At 44.5% G+C, this 15,856-nt stretch overlaps 5 protein-coding genes across 5 annotated transcripts; 2 read left to right on the top strand and 3 right to left on the bottom strand.

Annotated features, from left to right (window-relative positions):
- Positions 1–3,333: 3,333 nt before the first annotated feature.
- PAAG_02193 (hypothetical protein) lies at positions 3,334–4,660 on the top strand (the record flags this gene model as incomplete). The annotated part of the gene is made up of 3 exons (XM_015844564.1): positions 3,334–3,544; positions 3,647–3,799; positions 3,861–4,660. The coding sequence occupies 3 exons, from the start codon at positions 3,334–3,336 to the stop codon at positions 4,658–4,660; spliced, it is 1,164 nt and encodes a 387-aa protein (XP_015701568.1).
- Positions 4,661–5,319: 659 nt separating this feature from the next.
- PAAG_02192 (hypothetical protein) lies at positions 5,320–6,695 on the top strand (the record flags this gene model as incomplete). The annotated part of the gene is made up of 2 exons (XM_002796258.2): positions 5,320–5,340; positions 5,466–6,695. The coding sequence occupies 2 exons, from the start codon at positions 5,320–5,322 to the stop codon at positions 6,693–6,695; spliced, it is 1,251 nt and encodes a 416-aa protein (XP_002796304.2).
- Positions 6,696–7,246: 551 nt separating this feature from the next.
- On the bottom strand, positions 7,247–7,441 carry PAAG_11446 (hypothetical protein; the record flags this gene model as incomplete). Its single annotated transcript, XM_015847096.1, has 1 exon — positions 7,247–7,441. The coding sequence occupies one exon, from the start codon at positions 7,439–7,441 to the stop codon at positions 7,247–7,249; it is 195 nt and encodes a 64-aa protein (XP_015703358.1).
- Positions 7,442–8,667: 1,226 nt separating this feature from the next.
- On the bottom strand, positions 8,668–10,443 carry PAAG_02191 (MFS transporter; the record flags this gene model as incomplete). The annotated part of the gene is made up of 5 exons (XM_002796257.1): positions 8,668–8,838; positions 8,921–9,927; positions 9,990–10,040; positions 10,154–10,205; positions 10,258–10,443. The coding sequence occupies 5 exons, from the start codon at positions 10,441–10,443 to the stop codon at positions 8,668–8,670; spliced, it is 1,467 nt and encodes a 488-aa protein (XP_002796303.1).
- Positions 10,444–11,899: 1,456 nt separating this feature from the next.
- On the bottom strand, positions 11,900–12,464 carry PAAG_02190 (hypothetical protein; the record flags this gene model as incomplete). Its single annotated transcript, XM_002796256.2, has 3 exons — positions 11,900–12,034; positions 12,199–12,310; positions 12,376–12,464. The coding sequence occupies 3 exons, from the start codon at positions 12,462–12,464 to the stop codon at positions 11,900–11,902; spliced, it is 336 nt and encodes a 111-aa protein (XP_002796302.2).
- Between the last annotated feature and the right edge of the window lie 3,392 nt (positions 12,465–15,856).

Here is a 15,856-nt window from a genome sequence, read left to right as displayed (position 1 = left end):
TTGCAGATGAAGGGCAAAATGAAGAGAGACGGATAGATACCATCATGGAGAATTGAGGCACTTGACAACTTAGGAATTAACTTACTTCCGGGGGATTTTTGACTAGCTTTGTGAATCCTTCAAGATGTGAGAACACACTCAATCGCATTACTATGTTTGGTTGTGTATTTTTGGCTCCAGTGCAAACTCCGCTTCCCTGAACCTTGAAACTTTCCATTAACCATTTGGGTCAGTACATAAAAATAATGCACAACGGCGATCAATTCAATTGCTAGGTTCCAACCTCACTTTCACTTTTATTTGTCTCTATAACTTCAACATTGGGAAAATACTGACATCGCGAGACTTTTCAAGCTGCTATGCGTTGGTAAATGGGCCTAATAGCGTCCGTTTCCAGAGAGAATTTAACCCCCGATAACGATGTGACTTGGTGGAGACAGCGTCTATTTGCAAGTTTTGAGTCCCATCACAGACTCAAACATGGACCTAGAGCCTTCTCTGAATTGGAAGTATTCCGACCAATAGAAACAATTTCGATAGTTTGATGATTCGGATCTCAAATGGAAGTTAATGACGATGTTGGCTCCATTGAGCGAGCCTGCGGAAGGTATGGAAGACTCGTGCGGAATCCTTTTGTAAGAGGCTAGGAACTTAAGGAGTGGATCCCTTCCTAATGCAGTTACTCTTTGCTGGTCGAATCGAGGTAAGAAATTCTCCTTTTCATTTATGAAGCGCATGTGGAATGTTGAAAACTGATATTGCAAGAGTAATAGATGAAACTCATGGAACAAACACACTTTGCAGATCGCCGACGCAAGTCTAGGTGCCCAAATTTTCTGGATGAAACCCCATAGCTGTGTTTCTATAATTTGTGCGAGTGTCTTTCCATTTGAATAAATATATGGAAACATTTTTCGTTGCTGCTGTGATTATCTTTGAAATATTTGCTGATCGTCATGATAATCAGTCATGCTTGGACATCTGAAAACCAGGTCGTGAAGAAGACAAAAGGACTAAACCAAATGCTCCAATTTCACCGTTTCTTTGGGACATCTCTGTTCCATAGTGGTAGAAAATTACGTATGATGACCAACTATCCATTTTCTGTTGCTGCAGTATGCCTATGGGACTTCTCTTTCTAGATTGTCCATTTATTGGTTAAATGGGCTCGTCATTTCTTTGTCAACCAAAATGCATTAATTATTCATTCAGTACCCTTGGCGATTTTTCCTGATACTTCCATTAAATTTGTGCAAATATGGCAGTACAAACTGAGTCTAATGACTCTCCTGCCTCTTCTAAGTGCCCGTGTATCGAAGGGAAAAAATCGGTAAGGGGCTTCTCGACAATCTATATATGAGCGAAATGCACCCATACGATCCAGAGCACATCCTTCCCGTCAAGATATTTCTTTTGAATAGAGATAGAAGCTTTCACGTCCTTGAATTTGGATATTATCCTTTATCCACTTTTTTCCTCCTCTATTTGTCTATTTCCCTATTCACAACAAGTAGAAGGGTAACAAAAAAATAAAACGAAAAATCGCTATGAACCGCAATTGAATTTTCTTTTTGACATTCGCGAGCCTCGTACTTGCAGCTCCTGAACAACAAAGTCCTCGTCAAGAGAAACTGGAGAGTGTTATGGACATATTTGTACGTATATACATAACCGCACATCCTTGACGTAGCAATCTTGCACACTTTAATGGTTAGACATGTTGACTGACGAAAATGGTTAAATCAAGCTAGTGTTCTAGAGGCCTTGTAGGACTGGCGCGGATTGCGCTCCCGAGGAAGGGATGACATTGTGAGATGAGTTCTAGGTCTATTTTATTTGAATTCTACCTGCTGAGATATTTTCTCGTGGACGTTTTCCCTGTGTTTTATACATTTGGATAGTAAGGCTGATATAGTATCTGTCTGCGGTTACCATTTGCAGAAGTATTGAAGTTAAAAAGCTCTGTTTGGGGTATAAAAGTGAACCATAAGTATTGCATCATGAGAATAGGGAGGACCGGAGGCGTTTTCAATTAACATTTCAAGTTCTCGGAATACTTTGACGGAGGTTGATAGACTTGTTTCCATTGTGACAGACTTTGAGCTGTTAAATTCTAGCTTCGCTTTTTGTGTCCGGGGATACCCTGGCAGCACTCCGAAAAGGAACCTTATCTTTGCCTTGCCTTATTTTTATCCCTTCCAACAACCCTTTTGATCGAACTTGCAACGAATAAATAATAAGCCTGTATTAGACAAAATACATACCTACATCTGCTCACAAAATTTAAATTTTCTCGTCAAATGGCGACACAAGCTTCTCAATCCTCTTGAACTTTTCCAACAATGACGAGTTCCAGGGGTACAAAACAACATAAATCCGGGACGATATACTTGGACTTGGTCGCAAGTCGACTCACTAGATGATTCATCAGTAAAGAATAACATAACCTCGTGATACTATCCGGACGGTGAAGTCTCTGAAGATGCCCATTTATATGACCCCACTTTAGGCCTGAGGGTCCCCGGGGAAATAGTTATTGTAAAGCACCCAGACGATTGGCAGGTGCGCAAGTAATTTCCAAACCGGTCGCTGTGTGTTGGAGTTGCTGGTCTTGTATAGAACCTTTGCGAGAGATGTGACAAAAATGTTATTGGTCTGAGTGTCCTCACCGCGAGCCAGTAATCTCAATTATTCTTTGGCTGTTTCGGTGTGATCAAAGTAGCGAAAGTGCTAAAATTCGTAGCACGGTATACGTCAAGAAGGAGTGTCAAGTTTCTGCCCGTTACGGGTTGCCTTGACTGAGCTCGGCCACAAGACGTCATCAAAACCTGGAAGGGGGATGTTACGGGACAAGCCCCTCAACGATGAACACGGAGTTGTAGGTGGCGGCCAATGAATAGTAAAACAGCAGTTAGTTGCATGATTCTCTGTTTCATATAGTTACCCATCTCCAGGGGCACATCCAGCTCTCTGTCTTTGTGTCATTCAGTGTGATGTTGTCTGTTAGAGCAAAATATCTGTGCAATGTCAAGATGAAGTTGATTTAAGATTTCCCTTAAAACAGCAGGAGGCTCAACTGTTGGGAGTGCCACGCCCTTCCTTCATCCGGGGGCTTCACATGCTGGCCAATCGCAGGTGAGTCCTGTCTGACGGGTCATCCGCCGATGACATAAGCGCATTGTGTCGGCAAAAGCCAAACCTCACGCTGCTTTTATCATGGAACCCACTGCACCCAGCCAAATCAATGGACACAAAGACAAGTTTCATCTCAACTTTTGCATCCACTGAGCAGATTACCCCACCTTTCAATTGCATATCTCAAGCAGTTCCAATATGGAATCTGAGCCACATACCGCACCTGAAACTCGCCGACGCCTTCCACCATGCCAAGTCGACTGCAAATGGTGGAAGAGGGGCAACTGTTTCCGTGGCAGTGAATGCTTTTTCCGCCATGATGCCGCTCTGGCTGGTGTGGATGCATTGCCAGGGAGCCGCATAGCCGGTGTAGCAGCAGGAAATTCCCGCAACGAAACAACTATAACAGGTGGGTGTTTGATTTGCATGTAACCGTGACTTTGTATAGATATATGGCGGATCTTTTCTAGAAGTACTATAGTATAGACTGACGCGTTGACTAAACCTAAAGACACCCCCGCTTCCGGCTATGCGAGAGCAGTACAGCCTCGTCCGACTGCAACTAGCCTTCGGCGAGAAAACCCTGATGAACAGTGCGGAATTTGCTTGGAGACTCCTAGCGTCTTCGGCTTGTTGGTTAATTGTGATCATATCTTTTGCTTAGGTAGATATTCGATCTGCTTCAGTTTCTTTGTTGCTCCTCTTCAACTTATTGATATGACCAGACTGTATTCGCAGCTGGCGCTCTTCCGTCAGGAATTCTGCTGAAGATGCGATCAACCCTACCGATTCACGTGTCCCAAAAAGAACTACCAAGACCTGTCCACTTTGTCGGGTTAAGAGCGAATATGTCGTTCCAAGTTCTGTTTACCCCACTCCACCCACAGCAGCTACTGCTGCATCAAATGTTGCTTCAGGGAACGAAATTGCCACGACGAATTCTACAGAAACTGGGGAGTCTAGTAGTGAGACTAGACCAAAGAACGAAGCCAAAGCTAAGATCATTGATAAATACCTTGCCCGCCTGAAGGGAATTCCCTGCCGCTACTTTGAACTGAGCATCCAACGTTGGCGCGCATTGCCAGCCATTGAAAACTTGGATCCAAATGCCAGTGGCAACCGTCAGGCGAAGTTTTCAGGAGAATGTCTCTTTGGAAATGAATGTCATTTTGCTCACATCCATCCTATCACTAAAACTCCTTACGTCTTCTCCAAGAAGGAGATATCCTTAATGAAACGTGCAAATCATGAGAGGAGATCCAGGGCCATCCGTAGAGCACTTCGCAGACGGACAGGTCGCGCATTTATCGTGAGTGAACATCGCCGAGAACTGGATCGAATGCTCGAGGCTCTTAGAGTCGAGGAAGATTATGAAAGTAGCACTCCATCTGATCTTGTGTCTCCGCTCGAGGACGATGGTCCCGATGCCTTGATTGACGCTGGGTTTGTTTTCTACGATATGTTGGTTGGGAGTGTTCCGTGGCTTGTAGAAAGCGACGAAGATGAACTTGATGACTTTTTCTGACTTTGCTCCTTTCCTGCCATTACTTTGTTCTTTCTTTCGTTTTACTAATTTTCGGCGCGGTTGATTTCAAGGATATCCCTTTGCCGGCACTTTCTGTAGTTTGGTTTTTCTGCTTGAGCTCACGGTGTTGACTTCAGGGTTTGGTACGGACAAATGGTTACAGGGCCGTTGGTGGAGAACATGGACAGACACGGATTTTCAGTTGCCATTTGGCTAAACTGTCATAATTTTTGATCAGGTTTAGAAAGAAATGGGATCAAATAATTACACGCTACATGCCGAATTGATGATAGGTCCAAAAAACGCTGGCCACCAGAATATGTTTTCGATTCTAGGATGGCATCAGAAGGAAACTTATTTACTATGTTCTTTGATATTTCTGGGTCACCTTTTCTCTTCAAAGTGTTTAAAAGTCGTTTAGAGTATGGTTTCGCTTATCGATAAGCGCGATAACAAGCGCTGTTTCCACGCCCCAGCCCTTAATATCAAACCCCACATTTTCAGCACAACATATTCCGTAGTCTAACGAATGACCATCTAAGATACCAAAGCTCCAGCCTCGATGGAGATAACCACATGCTCAAGAAATGCATCTTTGGGAGTACAACAGAAGGAAAGCTTAATATTTTCTCGCAACTGGATATGAAATCGCTGCTGCAATGCCTGTACCAAAGCAGACGGTAGGTTCCCCGGATCCCCCATATTCTGCTCCGGTCAATTAAAGTCTCATCACATCCAAACAGTAACTTCCCCTCAAGTGAGAAAACAACACTCTCTCCACCACAGCCAGGCTAACAGATCTTAGACTGAACTGATTTTCTCTCTCCGAGCGCTTATCTATCGAATCCGCCAACTGAAGAAAGAACGCCACGGCTACTCCAAAGCCAAACACCGCGAGCTCGCAAAGCTACTAAAGGATGGTCGGGATGATCTCGCCCGTATAAAAACCGAAGATGTTATTGGAAATGACAACGTTATTGCCGCTCTGGAGATTTTAGAGTTATACTGTGAGCAGCTTCATGTACGTGCGAATATTGTGGATCATATTGCGCTAGAGCAGAAACGGACTGGCCCAAAGCGGAAACAGCCGGGTGGGGAGACGAGGCGCGAGAGGCATGGGTCGGATGTTGGTTCCGGATCTGCCAGTGGTGGCGGTGTGTGGGGGATATGGAAGATTTTGGGATTTGGATCACCGCAGTCACCACCACCACCATCAACAACAACAACAACAACACGGCATACTGCATTGCAGCAAGCAACAACACATGGCGAAACGCCATCTGAAAACCAGGCCGCAACGACGGCAGTGACGACAGAGGTACAGTCAGAGGAAGAACTACGACAGATGTCTCCATCTCCTCTTCCACGAGAAAAAGATGTATATCTCGACCCGGATCTAGATAGAGCTGCTGCTGTCATTTTCTACTGCTATGTTCGCTTACCCCGCGATATACCGGGCCTGCCAGAACTGCGCGCAAAACTTATACAAAGATGGGGCAGCGATTTTGCCAGTAAGGCACAGGAAGCGGACCCTTCCATACCACTTCCCGAAGAGTTGATTGAACGGTTGAGAGTGCAAAACCCGCCCGAGTCGCTGGTAGAGAATTATTTGAAGGAGATTGCGAAAGCGCATGGTATTCCTTGGCATCAGGATGAAGATGAGGAAGGGCAGGATGAAGAAGAGACGGTGAAAGAAGTAGGTGTAGGTGGAGGTGAAAAGGAGGACGGTTCACTGGCTTCTCGTCCTTATGAAATGGATGGTTCGCAGACAAAGGGAAATGATGATAAACCTTGTTGTTTGGCGGGGGATAGAAAGGACACTGGTCCCCAGCATTCACAAGAAAAACACCACGAAAAGTTATCATCTGGTGGTTTCGCTCCGCTCAGTCGTGGATCCCAAGATTCAACCACAAACAACCAATCCTCATCGAAAAGCAAGGCGCCGGCCCCTACTGCTTCTGCTGTGGAGAATAAAAGGGGTGGAATTCCTGATATTGATGAGCTATCACGGAGATTTGAGGCGCTGAAGAGGTGAGGTAGGTGAAGGGTGTTGAACGGGATGGGGTTGACAGTCATTCGTGGTTAGAATTTTTTGGGATACCAGCATCTTATTCTTCATTATTTTTATACGCTAGTTTTACGATGCACAGCTTCTCGAGTTCTCAGTTCTTATTAGGGGATAATTCATCATATATCAAGAAGCAATATGCGCCTTCTGATATATATATATATATGTGTGTGTGTGTGTGAGAGAGAGAGAGAGAGTGTGTGTGTGTGTGTGTGTGCGTGTGTGTGTTCTCCATATCCATTCCATTCCAGTTCGACCCCAAAATGTGCCTTAGATAGTTAACTACGAGGTCATGACAGCATAAATCCTGCGTAGGGAAACGAAATCCTACGGTAATAAATTTACTCTCTTTTATTGCATTGTACCGCGTGAACTCTTATCTTTACACTTAAATGTCTAAAAAGGAATAAGAGAGCAAATGTAGCCAGCAATGAACTTCCGGTATACGATTATTCAATTCGGTACACAAGGTAGCTTCCGGCATTTCATCCTTCCCCATCATTCTCCCAATCTCAAGCTTAATTTTTCTTTCTCTCCGCTAGTCTGACACAATAACTCTCTACGTAGCGGAAATCGCCCAGCTGCATGAATTCTTTCTCATGGACCTTGACCCAACCGAATTTCTCGTACATGGCCAACGTATCTGGACTTGAATCAACATAGCATTCCACTCCGTCTGCATCTACCAGATCGAGTCCATATTTGATCATCATGCTGGCTGCCCCTGTCCTTTGTATTCCTCAACCGTAGAAATGAATTCCGAATAACGAAGATGATCTAGTTACATTCCCAGCCACTTCAGACGGCTCAATATACTTCAGAGAGGGGAATAAAAAGAAACTTACAATAATGCCTCCTCCTTCCCATTAACTCTTTCCGGTAGTGTTCAAAAGAGCCAAAAAAACTCCTGGCAAAGCTGTAGGTCATGATTTTCTGTGAATTCTGGTGTTCGATGAACATCCACCGTTTCCTCCCCTCCGAACCCATCTGTAGCAATATCCCATCTTCATTTGCTGGCTTTATCCATCTAGATATCGCCACTGGCGGGTCCCCGTCCTTGCAGACAAGGAAAACCGTCCCTTCGTCCTTGAAGGCATTGAGATGTCATTCCAGCCACCAAACCCTTGTTAGTGGGGTATCTGGTATGAGCTTCTGATTGAAAAGGTTGTTTGGGTGAAAAACGCGGACAAAATGGTCGCCTAGTTTGGATATATCGGAAAGGGCAGCATGGCGTAGAGTTAGGCCTGATTTCGTTGTTGCGAGGGGCGGTGTACTGAATGCAGCGATGACCATAATTTTTAAGGAGGTTTACAGTCGTAAGGGTGCCATAAAACGGATTTCAACGGAACATATCCACCGAATCATCTGGGTTATTCTGAGGGCGATGGTCGCTATTTATGATCAACAGTGTGCCATCGTAGTAGCGAAATAGACATCAGCCCCAGGAAATAAAACGGGGGTTATTGAGGGAACATGGGGTTTTAAGAAAAGAAAGTGTCCAAAACGGAGAAAACGTGAGCCAAACATCACCAAAATCCCTGCAATCATACCTCCTAACTTCTCACTGTTGTCCCCTCTCGGGTAATCCACTCTTCATCTTAGGCGCCTAGTTCGTGCTCTCCAAATGCAAACACCGGCGCGTGTTTGATTCGAACAATATACGTCTCAAAATTCTGCGTTTGATGTTTGGAACCTGTAACTATCCTTGTCACGTTTCAACCTCACTAAATTGGTTAGTTAATAATTAAAAGCCAGCAATTCGTGGTGTAAGTAGACTTAAAATCGAGGACCTGAAGCTGATAATGCATTTGCCACTGATTTTGATAATCGGGATAGAAAAATAGCTGCATTTGAATATTTGCCTATGAACATTCCCTATCTGTCAAAATAGGCAGACACAAGGTCGAATCAAAATGGACTTTTGCAAATTTGCAATAAGTTAATAAGCATATATGAGGACAGCCGCATCACTCTCATGCTTGATCTTCTGATTCATCCTCTTGAGAATACTGCGCACAACCCATGCCGCGGCCACCGTTGCAATCGATAGTCCAATACTGGAAGACATGGCGATTAAGTATCGTGGCTTGTCTGAATCGGGCCAAAGATACTGTAGCAAAGGTGTGAGCAAGGAATTTCATAAATAAAGTCATAAAATGCAATCACGAATATCATTGGAGAAGCAAACTCACAGGAGTCCATATTGAAGCTACATTGGCAATGGTGTTGACTATTGCGAGGGATGCCGATTTCTTCTCCTTCGTTTGGCCACAGGTGGAACCCACCCAACCTAAAACGATCGAATTAACCCCATAGGTGCCAGTGGTAAAAATTACCATCCCCGCATATCGAGCCCCCATATTGAGGGTAGCGCATGCGACTGCGAAACCGACTGCTGCAATGGCCTTGGCCACCGTTATATGCCAGGTTCTTTCGTTGAATCTCCCAGAGCTCATAGCCCAGAAGACAGAGACCAGGCCGGCAATTAGATACGGTGGACATGTCAGAACTAGTGTTATTAGTCTACTAAACCCAAGGGTCTGGATCACTGTAGGGAAGAAGTTCTTGAATCCATTGGCACCAAGATGCAGGTGCTGCATTATGGCAAATATCCACATGCGGTAGTCCTTGGCCGCTTCTTTCAGACCAGCCCAGGTCGTGGTTTGTGCTTGCCAGCCAACGGTTTCACGAGCGATGCGACTATCGGCTAGTTCCCGTTCTTTCGGTGTGAGCCATCTGGTGCTCAGTGGATCGTCCGGGAGTGTGAAGGCTGATCCAAGGGAGACTACAAACGTAGCAATTCCGAGTAAAATGAAAAGCCACTGCCATCCCCTAATACCAGCACGACCATCCATTCCTTCAAAAATACCGGCAGCAATTAAACCTGCGAAAGCCGTGGCTAAAATATTGCCAGAGTAGAGAATGCAAATCCGAGTTGCTATCTCCTTTCGAGTATAGAAGATCGATAGCAAGTATAACGCACCGGGGTAATAGGGGGCCTCCAAGACTCCGAGAAAAAAACGTGTTAGCAAGAGGCCCTTGAAATCCTTTGCTACAGCTGTTAAGCCGGAAGCAATAGCCCACAGAGCCATGAATGTCGACATGTAGAATGACGGTTTAGTTCTTGTGAGATACATGTTAGATGGTATCTGTCCGATTAAGTATCCGACAAAGAGGATAGATATGCATGTGTTGTATTCTGGAAACTTGTGTGAGCATATGTTGTAGATTGCTCTCGAGTTGGATTTTGTCAGGCCTTACCGTTGCCCTTGAGGTTGAGATCCTCCTCGAGATTGTCTAGCCGGGCGAGTGCTGTCGCATCGATGTAAGCTTGCTTCCGTCCGAGAGTACCTAAGGTTCAACGATTGGTGCTTCGTAGGCATGGGGCTAGCAAACAAATGATATCTCTCACACGAATATCTTACCGATGGCATTTCGATCGAGATAATTAAGCCAGTACATAGCCCAAAGAGTTGGCTGCAATCTATTAGCATCTGACTCCATGAAAGGGCACCTGTTTAAATATTACCATGATCCATCTATCCAGCTTCTTGACAAGCGCAATTTCCTCTTGACTCAATCTCTTTCTTACGCCAGAATAGTCGAGACAAGCGTCTTCTGAGTCATCGATAAAGGAACCATCAGTAATACGCCCCTGTTGGCTTCTCTCGAAGCCTTCTGTGGCAAATTTCTCGGAATTGGAGGCTGTCTCCATTTGAAGAACAGAATAATTAATTTCTCACAGATATGTTGAGCAATCAGGAATCCTATTCATTAAGAGTTCATCCTACATAAATAGAGACAGAAGAGAATAAAAACACTTTGCCCACGGAATGAGGTGATGTTCCTGGAAGTCGGGATTGGGTCCGCCTTATTTTTCACCGGGAACAAATATGGAGTCGTCCTACCAATAAGTACAACGTCCTCTTTGTCAGGCCGGCTACTCTAACAGGATCATCATGGAGCATTATTTAATTGAGGCATGGTGCTCAGCGTTGCATTTGAAAGAAGGGTTGAGATAAGCAGTCGCATAAGTCTTTTTGAGGAATCACAGATGGCAATTGTAACACCCAAATGTAGGACAGTTAGAAGACAATGGTGGGAGAAAGCAACTTAATAGGTGGACACAGCCGCTGATTTACCCCAGGAATTCGCTCAAAACCACATTTTATATCAAGAGCACGACATGAACCAGGTATACAGTGCAAGTAGCCGGGAAGTAAAACGGTTGATTGATTGCGGTAACTTACCAGGTGTTGCACAGAACGAATACGCATTTTAAATTCGTGTGGGACAACAGTTCTCCGCGTACAAGTGTGGAAAATTGAGCAGTGTACAAAGGGGAGGAAAAGGCCTCTGAGAAGGTGAGTCAAAACGAGAGCACTTAGGTTGCCTAATTGAGATAAAATTCGGGAAATAATCGACTGCTCCTGTGGCGCATATGCGGATACTGAACTGAAGGAATATAGTAGCAATTTGTGCATTTTGATGTCGAGCTCGAATCCGAAATTTCACCGTCGTCTGGACCATAACTTCATCCAACTGATACATTCAATACTGGAATATGTCTAGCCGATAAGGGGTTACCTAACCAGGGAGCTTAACTGCAAGCAATGGAATCGCATTTATTCGTTTTGATTTCTGAATTTGCATCTGGAAATTTGAATGAAGCCGAACCATTCCGAATGGACACTCTGGTGCGCACCAACGAAATGTTAAAGTTGCTGGCGGCCAAAGCAAAAAGTTTCGGTCATCGTTAGATAGTTATCATCCGCTATCAACCAAGATGATCTCTTAGTAAGCTGGTTGAAGGGGTAGAGGGGGGGAGGCGGTATGAGCTAAAGGAATTTGGAGCTCCATACTCATGTTCCTTTGTAGTAGAGGCAGGGATAGTCTTCTGGGCCCAAAAGAAAATGTTATTTTCTCAATTTGAGAGCCGGGGAAATTTTGGCGACCCGAAGAGTATAGGCAGGGGATAAGAGTCAAAATCGGGGGGGTGAAAGGAATGCCATTAACGTGACAACAATGCGACGCTGTGTAGCGATGTGGAGTATCTTCCGGGTAATTTGCCATATGCGCCCAATCTTGCTTTTAGGGCTTCTCCTGATTTCAAGGGCAAAAAAATTGTACATCGGGAATTAGAAGCCAGCGGCTGAGGCGGTTACATGACGTCAGATCGAGCCAGTCGCCTGAAATTGGTGAGAGTTCAGACAGCTAGCACTATCATCCCTGCGCCGATATGAAAGCTGGAATATTGAAGACGGGTCAACATAGGCCGACGGTTGATTGTGCAACCGAGTTGACCCCTGCCAAATAGCATAATAAAAAGATGCATTAGCAACAACGCTGGCACAAACGATTTCGATAGATGCCCACTGCAGTGTTTTTTTTTTTTTTTTAACATAATTGCTCTCCGTTAGTATTGGTATTACCTATTATGCGAAATTCTTCAATAATAAAGAATACGTACCAGAGAACGTGTAGATTGAGCGACAGAATGATTCAGTATAAGAGGCAATCGTGTAATCGTTATTGCAATAACCAACGTGCCGACCAAAAACAGCAGAGTCAATTGTATCTTTCTGTACCAAGAGTTTAAAAAAAATCCTACTCTATAAACTCATAGGCCACAACATCTCGCACTTACGCCTGAAAATCGAGCGAAGTCATTCTCCAGAGCATTGGAATGGGGAAGAGAATCAAAGCAAGATCGGTTGCGATGTTCAAGGCGCCCATTGTGAGCAAATTAGACATGCCTTTCCGACAGGGATCTGAATTGGCACAACAGGCTTAGACCCGGCAACGAATATCAAGGGAGGTCGGTAAACCCAATGCCCATTCTAGTACACTTACGGCGCAGGTAGTCATGATCCCAAAATCTGTCCCATAACAATTATTAGGCATATTTAAGTGAAAATAGGGATAACGTACATGTATAGTGGTTTGCATTCAAGAACTGTTGCTGCCAAGGTGGCAAGGAAAGTCACCACGATGAAGACTCGCAGGACTTGAAGGGAATAATGAACTTTGTTGGAACCGGTCTCCAGGCGTTTATAAAACCGCAACAGGCAGAGTTTCATGCACCACAGACTAGAAATACCGCAAAAAAAATGTTAGACAGAGAAATGCCACTTCTTTCTTCTACGTCCCGCCTTTCCATCATTCGGACAAGTTGTGTAAACGTACGGCTTCGAAACTGGATGGAAAGGAGAAAAAGAAGAAAATGAGGAGGGAAGAGCAGGGTGATGAAACTGACTAAAGAGCATAGAATACGCGACCGCATAATATGAGTTTTTGAGCCAGCACCTGGTCGTCGATGGAGGGAGATAACCTAAGAGTAAATACCCTGATCATGGAAACACACCGGCACATGAGTGGAAGGAACGCGAACGCCATCCAGCTATCATCTGGGCCCCATGATCGAGTAGGGGATTTGATCATGTCGCATCTAGCAAGCAACCGGTAGCCGCATCGAAAGGTAATTTGAAGAGAACAAATCACGGTACAAACAATGATCTGTGTTGCTTCCGAAGTCCATGTCATTGAAGTGGCGGGAAACGCGCTTTAGACAACAAGCAGGTTCGAATCCTAGCTCCGCTCATTGCTTTGTTCAAGTCTGGGTCCGAAATTCAAGAGCTCGAATTGAAGCGTAAGTGCATATCCGAGTTTGCAAAATGATGGTCAAGGGGGAGAGAAAAATGCTGAGATCCCAAGGGAGAAACTCCTGGAGCTTTAACCCCCCGAGGGGGGGAGGGGGGGGGGGGTGTTCTTGGTTTCATTCCCTGGTGTTCGGCTAGCGCAAACAACTCCACGTATAGTTATAGACGAAGTAAACCTTCCTTGGCTAAGCTCCTTGTCTCGATCCATGTTAGCAGTAATCCCTAATTATAATTAATAATAATAATATGATGATGATGATCGGATATGTTGCAAATAATGCCGTGAGACATCTTGATATTTCCAATGGCGGCCCTACCGTCTTGCATTCTGAAGGGGCTAATGTTGACATGCATGCCACTCAGCTGTCAGATCTAATCATCTTTTAGCACCCCCAAGATGTAAGCATGGCGCCACGAGAATTCTCTCGCTTCTCCAACCACGATATGGACGTTCTTCCAAGGTTGTCACATTGCAGCGACAATCCGCGCCAAAACGTCAGAGGCGACGATCACGTGCCGTGGCTGTTTAGCCTGAAGTGGCTAACTAATAACTATGTCGAATTTGCTTTGTCAGAAAAGATGTTCAGTCAGATCAAATCACGTAAACGGATCACCTTTCATCTAAATCATTCATGCTAATTAAAAAATTCAGTATGCCAACCACCCTCACTAAGAGGGCTTCTAATCAGGAAGTCAGGCTTTTTTTAGTCATTAAAGCTTATAAAGCTCAGCAAATTACAACTATTGCAGCTGCTTCTTAAGTTATATAACATTCTCTCTTTCTCTCTGGTCTTATAGTCTATAAAGTTGGTGATCAAGTCCCCTTTTAGTTACGCAAACAAGGCCTTGACGCAGGATGCATCGGTTGTGGCTTGGGAAACATGAACAAGAGTGGATCTCAATTTGGATTGGTTTTTTTTTTTTTTTTAAAAAAAAAAAAAAAAAAAAAAAAAAAAAAAAATCAATGCCATCTATCTTTCTAGCCCACTGATAGGCAGTGGGTCCTGCTCAATTTAATGACTTGTCAGTTTGTCACCGCGCGAGCCATCGCACTGAAGCTAGAATATATAACTATTCAAGGTCTGTTCATTGACATATTGGGGTTTGAGTGAGGTGATCATTGCTCAGACTTTCCTGTGCAACTCAGACCTCCACTACCAGGCGCTGCTTTGACCTTCAAGAGGGAAATTGTTGTTTGGGCAGGGCATGCACTGAATATCATACCGTTGGATTCTGTTCACATCAACAGCCTCTGAAAGGATGTAAATGATAAAGTGGTGAGGTGGATTGCGAGGATATGCAAGGCTAAATTTGGAGAAAAGTGGTGCGAGAAGTTGATTTTTCATGAAAATGCCAAGTGAGTCTGATGAAGGGCACTTGGACAAATTACCATGCAACTAGATAGCATTACAGCAAATTTTGTGACGGCGCTATGGACGGCATTAGCCATTGGGCTATGACGGCGTATGGCTGCTGGGCTACGGAAACTGGCACGGTCTGAAATGAGTAATAGCAACTGCCTAGCAACGGCATAGCAACCGCTAGTGGAAAGGGGTATATAAGGAGAGGCTTCCCCAGGCCCCTGTTTTGTAAACCATCTTAGTATTTCGTTGAAATAGCTTATCTAGTTGGCAATCAAACATCTGTTTGTCTGCGCCTAGATTGAAGGTGTGACAAATTTCATCAATTTTGCATGAAAAGAGCCTTTTTTTGAGAGTTAATGTTAAACTCATTCAATTGCTATTCTACACAATAAAATCTAATTAAAAAACAAGGTGTTTTTTAACACAAACATGCTATCCGGGCTATAACCCGTGGGATGGCCCCTCTTCGGATGAAAGGCTGCTAGACTATAATCACGCGCGATGTAGCGGCTGCTCAGGAAATTTTATGCCGAGAAACGTACGCCCTAGTATGCCCAACAGATTCCCAACCCTTGGGTCGTGAGATCGGAGCTCGGATGCGAGGCGAGCTAGCCGAGCTTTTAGGAATATGCACAGAGGTTCGTTACAACGAAACCATTTTTTAATCTAGTTGTTTATTCGCTTGTAAGAGTCATATGCGGTGGGAAGGTGTCTCACTTATATTACTACAATCTTCTTGAATCTCAAGATGAAAGCATATAATGAGCTTTTTATCAGACATTCTACGATGAGAGAGAAAGGGAGATTTACCTGCACATTAACAACCCACACATCCAATGTCGGACACTTCTGTCGCGTGACCTGTTTTCCACCATAGTCGTTCTCGTAGCGTGCAAACTCTGCAACCAATCAAGCTTGCCACTGTCATCCAAAGCTTCCGCCCATCGCACGTGATATATGCGTATATTAGTTAGCCCTCCCACCAATGGAGAATCAACCATCCCAACAGAGATTACCCCAAATATTTTAGTTAATAAGCCGCTAAAAATTTAGGGGCGGGGGTTAGGGGCGGGGGAAACGAAATACCGAGGCATATCCCTCTGCC

Source organism: Paracoccidioides lutzii, assembly GCF_000150705.2.
Source record: "Paracoccidioides lutzii Pb01 unplaced genomic scaffold supercont2.4, whole genome shotgun sequence".
NCBI classification, from domain to species: Eukaryota; Fungi; Ascomycota; class Eurotiomycetes; order Onygenales; family Ajellomycetaceae; genus Paracoccidioides; species Paracoccidioides lutzii.
Note: the sequence above shows the minus strand (reverse complement) of the source record. Positions and strands in the feature narration are given on the sequence as shown.